Raw genomic sequence first — 5,585 nt, 5'->3', positions numbered from 1 at the left:
ATTCCAGGTCCTCTCCTGCTCCTCCGTCTCCTGCTCCTTATTAAGATCCTGACCCAATTTAAGCTCTGCTGTGCAGAGCCCAGGGATCTCTGTGATTGGCTTATAGTTTGACATGACAGCTCATTCCCGCTGGGACCAATACTGCCAATCTACAGTGTTTTCAGGAGCATAATTAGGCTGGTTTCAGATGGCCACAGAACAGGCACCAGCAGGACATGGAAGCAGGTCATAGATGCTACCACATAAAAAATCCCTTCACTCTCCTCTAAATCCTCCACTCTCCCCTTTATTCGACACGCCCACCTTCCCCATCATTCTTAATCCTCGTGGTCTATATCCAGCTTCATGTACTCTTAAGTGACTTACAATCGCCAAACTTGCTTCTTGGTTTTCAGTATCAGCCTTGTACACATACTGAACTCTTGCCTACCATGCTATCATATCTATATACATCCTTTACACGTTAATCGATAAACCATCCCTGAGGACACTTTAACAATGATCAATAACCTCTCATAACATAACGATCTGATGTTATGGAACCATAATGTAATAACTGAACACAAGGGCAAATCCATTCTGTGTCAGCCTATCCAAACCCACGCACTACTCCTATCAGGACCTGTTGAAGTACCTTACCTCACAGGGGACTGTGGCGCAAGATTGCCGCTCCTCTGGGTTCCTTTGTGTAGTTCGGGATGCGCGGATGTTCTGAACCTGAAGACAACAGGCACTATGCAAATGCGCTCCTGCGCTCCGTGCCCGGCACATCGCAGACTTCCTCATCCTCGTGGCTCCCTGCCCTGCGTAGCGTCTGCATAGCCGGGCGCCTCAGGAGTACCATGCCAGCAGTAAAATGCCCCAGATGGGGCATGCAAATAACAAACAGTCAAAAGGGCACAAAAGAAGAGGTCTCGAACGTGACCCTTCGCTGCCGTAGAGCAACGGCCTGGTTGCCATTGTTTATCCTGTAACTACGCTTTTCATAAAATCCACTTGCAGAGAGACTAATTGCCCTGCTCTTTTGGTTTAGCCAGGCTCATCTGTCCTGCCAGATGGACAGTTTCAGTGCACAGTGATGTGATGGTCCCTATCTCTGGGCTGTTCAATAATCTTGACATTTTACACTCAGTGCTGCTCCTCGCCCTGTAATTAAGGACGATATTCAAAGCTATGGCAGCTCTGCTTCCTTAAATGGGGCTCAGTGTCTCAAGGTGACCTTTCATGGCATTAAACGCTCAGTTGCTCCAACTGCTTTCATTTGCTTAGATATTAGATCATATTACACACCTTGTCTGTGTAATTCCCAGCAAACATTCACATCATCTAAGCGAAGTATGAGATAAGTGCAAGTTCACAACTGCAATAAAACTGAAGATGAAAAGTAAATTGTATTAGATTAGTGAAGCTCTCAAGTGCTATAAATTACTAGTCAGATGTGTCATATTAGTATTTAACAGTATTTAACGATATTTGTTTTCTTCATGCACATGCCCTATAAGATAGCAAACAGTTCAAATGAAATATCAAATGAAAAGTTCTAAAATTCCTGGATATGTATACAAATCTGAATTTGTAGATGTTTACCAACATCAGAGAAACAAGGGCACAAGAAATCAGATTATAAAGATCTAAATACTATTTATACGTTATACATTATGCTTATTTACAAAAATACAGACAGACTCATGATTAAGCAGAATAATTTGTCTGGAAGATTGAAAGTCTTTATGTTTCACAATAAATTGAAATAGTGGTCTATAAAATTAAAGTTAAAAAAAAATGTTTTTTTGTTTTTAAAAAAAAAACACTGGGATTAATGGCAAATTCCTGATGTTATAGTGTTTGCAGTTTTAATAACAACAGCAATTCAGAAACAACAGGGAAAATTGCAAAAGCATATATAACCAGGCCTACTTGAGCATTTTCTCCACACCTCGAAAAACCTCACTGCACCCCTGGCAAAGATGTCTGTGTGTGTGAGAGAGAAACAGAGACAGGAGCAGCAGAGAGAATGGGAATCTACTGCAGGCTAAACCTATTGCTTTCAATGTATACGTTATGTCATAAATCTGAAAACTGATCTAAATGTTAGTCTAGCTTTTACTTCAGAATAACACGTACCACACCACAATGAAGGGGTTGGTTAAGTTTATGTATAACTTATTACTCATTATGGCCTACTTATTGATTATGGCAGTCTGGCTAACTAAAATAGTAGGTACATCATAATTAACTTAAAGAAAGAGTCTAATTAATTCAACAGTTTGGATAGCTTACTAATTATACAGTTAGGCACTATAAATAAAAATATATGCCATTCTTAATAAGCCTATTGGATGTATTTCCAACCATAATGCTCATTAACTATACAGATATTCATTTCAAGTAAGATTTAGCACTGAGTCAGCCAATGTTAAATATATAAAAAATATTTAGTTACATGCACAATAGTAACACATCTTTATATTTTCACACATGTATGTCTATTTTCTCATGTTTGACAGCGAGCGTACACATGATGGTGATGGTATGATTTACAGAGACATATAATTATTTCATATGAAACCAAATGTTAAACAGTAGTATGATAGTTAAATCATATTTTTTGTATTTCTATTCTTACATGTATCAGGAGACAAATTAATTATAATCTGTGCATCTCAGAGAAATGACAGAAGAATGGCAAATCTGCCTGACTGGCCTAAAAAAAGAGAGATCTCTCCCACAAGGCACCCTGTTACTGAAGGAAGGCTAGCATGATGAGAACACAGAGAACCTGAAAACACAGTGCAGTCAAAACCATACAGACATTAACTTTACTGCTTGGACGAAATCAGAGAAAAATGTGTGTGGACATACACTACTTGTCATTTCAAGTCATTTCATTGCAACAGGAAGGCAGATATTTAACATGAATACAGGGGTAGATTTGGCATGTCTGGGGGCTATAATCAAAGATTATACCATGAGCGTTTCATGGTTATGTTCAAGGGTTCTGATTGGCTAGCTTGTTATGGCATCTCTTTGATGTCCACAGGTCTATAGGTTACATATACTATGATCTTATAAGTTCTAATTCATTTCTAATTCAATTCTAATTCTAGTCAGTGTTGCAAATAGTGACCCTACATGATTCCCAGTCTTTGCAAAATCATAGGCTGACTAAAACTGTGACTAATGAGTTTGCCTTTAGATGTGAGAGATGGTCAGACTTTAGACTTTTAAGTCTTTTCAAAGTTTTTTTCAGAGTGAAGATAGATATAATCACCACCCCCAAAAGTTTCATTTTTATTTTCTTATAGAGGGAGCAGAAGAACACCATGGTCTTTACCATCACTTTCTTGTCTTCTTGTACCAGAATATCACATTTACTGTGGCTTGTTTTAATCAGGTTAAGTGTCTTTGGATAGCAACAGAAGATGAAACCGAAGATGATATTTAAGTGTGTTCTGATCTGGCTAAATTAATATTCAACACTCTTTTATTCAGATTTACAGGAACAAGTTCAATTACATTTTGTTTACTTTCTCTGACCATAGACTAGATAAAAGCTGAAAAAAAAAAAAAAAAAATCTCACCTTTCTGACACGCTGTACGAGCTCAGCCAACTCCTCCTCCGGTCTGCTCCGCCTGCCTCATCTTTCAGCTCATTAACATGTGTGCCAGGGTTTTGCCGTTTTCATGCCCTCACTATAGTTCAAGATGCTTCCTTGTTATTTCACTTATTGTGTGCCCTTTCACTGTTTTTTTTATCTAAATAAAACACCTGGGAGACAGAAACCGCATTCTCAAGTAAAGAGGAATTTGTGTGATTGTAAACAGTGACTTTAGTGTGAGTGAAAGTTAACTTTAGTAAGCATTGTGTCTTGTGTGGTATACAGGCATAATATGACTTGATAAATCACTACTGGGGGATAAAGCAAGAGTCCCAGTTCATTATACAGACATAAACTCATAATAGACGTAGGATAAACTGCATATTTTGGTAGTTATTTTACCAGGTGCTTTAGAAATTGCCCCAGAATGACAGTGCAGTGCTCAATGTTTTTCTTAGCTGATAAAGAACCAAATTCTTGTCATCCAGGAGACTTTAAACCTTTACTCAAAAAACAAACAAACAAACAAACAAACAAAAAACCCATCTGATTACACGATATCTTTTAAAATAAGACACGTTTGACTTTTTAAAAAGGTCAATATTCTATGAAATTATTTAAAAAATAATTTGATATTTTTGTGCAATTATTCATTAGCAGTCTACTATTTAGCATAACATTTGATATGAGTTATTTTTTGTTATGTTTTTCTAAGATGTAGCATTTACTTCCTATGCTGCAGGCACCTAAATGAGTGTCCAGATACACATACTTGTTTCAGTGAGAAGGGTTTTTAACTACACCCCTATCAATTTCCCTTTATGGAATTCAACAAATATTAAAATAAATTTAGACATTTAATGTTAACTGGGTGCTAATCAGAACAACTGGATTGTCCTGCTCTGTGACGTGAGGTCCAGAAGCCGGTAATCAAAGTGACCACTGCTAAAACAACTGAGCAGTCTCACAGTGCAGAGCTGAAATGCTGAAGACTCTGACTCACTAAAATGTGGCCAAGTCAAGATTTCAGCTTTGCCTACCTTTCCCTTGACCTCTCAGAGTAAACTGGATTTACGCTACTCTTCAAAATATACTTTGGAGATACAGCTATTAGACAGGAGTGTAATCAGGAAATCAGTCAATATATTTGACAAAGAGAATCTCAAAATCACATATACCGAACAGGATCAGCACTGTCAGCTTCACATATCCTACATCACTAATGTAGTTCTCACTTGGGTACGTTACAAAAAATAAATACATAAAAATAAAAACCTGTATGTGTCATAATTTTACTATTTCAGGACTTAAACACGGTCACATGAGCAGTGCAAAAGAGAACCGCAATGCCCCAATCATACAATGGCTGTACTGGATAATAATACAGCTTAAAACAGTAAAACAAAAACAAACAATGCAGTTAAGTACAATATATGTTTGCAATAAATATCAGTTGAAGTTATTATGGCTCCCAAATCTTCTGTACACAGACAAAATTGGCACAATAATTACACCAAATGAATGTATGAAATCTACAACTAGATACTGGACAATCTCAAAAATACACCGAAGAATGAGGCAGAGGTTAGTAGGTATGAAAATACATCACACACACGCACACACACACACGCACGCGCGCGCGCACCACACACGCGCGCACCACACACGCAACAACCACTGAATAAAAATGGCTCACATGCATGAATGCCGAGACACCTCAGACCACAACATAGTTACATAAGAAGGAGGGAAAGCGAAGCAGCGGAATGCGTGGCTACAGCATAGGTCACTGCAGGCAGGTGGAGAGGACCGCAGCAGAGCGGTGCATTCACCTGCCGCACGACTGGCCCTAGGAAGGGACCTCAGTCCTCCAGCGTGCGGAAGGCGTTCTGCATGTCCTCGTGCAGCTGGGCATAGTCAGCTTTAATCTTAGCCTCTCCGTCTTTCACAGGGTCCTGAGAGACGGGGAGACACGGAGACACCAGT

General features: G+C 38.7%; 1 protein-coding gene across 2 annotated transcripts in view; it reads right to left on the bottom strand.

Annotated features, from left to right (window-relative positions):
- Positions 1-4,720: 4,720 nt before the first annotated feature.
- atp6v1ab (ATPase H+ transporting V1 subunit Ab) overlaps positions 4,721-5,585 on the bottom strand; it is a 10,328-nt gene continuing 9,463 nt past the window's right edge. For both annotated transcript variants that reach the window (XM_081717872.1, XM_027008039.3), the window contains exon 15: positions 4,721-5,554. In XM_081717872.1, the coding sequence (XP_081573998.1) occupies positions 5,462-5,554 (93 nt within the window). In that variant the 3' untranslated portion in view covers positions 4,721-5,461. The remainder of the gene's footprint in view (positions 5,555-5,585) is intronic.

The sequence above is a fragment of the Electrophorus electricus genome, chromosome 1 (assembly GCF_041902795.1).
Source record: "Electrophorus electricus isolate QZ-2024a chromosome 1, ASM4190279v1, whole genome shotgun sequence".
Classification (NCBI taxonomy): domain Eukaryota; kingdom Metazoa; phylum Chordata; class Actinopteri; order Gymnotiformes; family Gymnotidae; genus Electrophorus; species Electrophorus electricus.
This window is presented reverse-complemented; position numbering and strand designations above follow the sequence as displayed.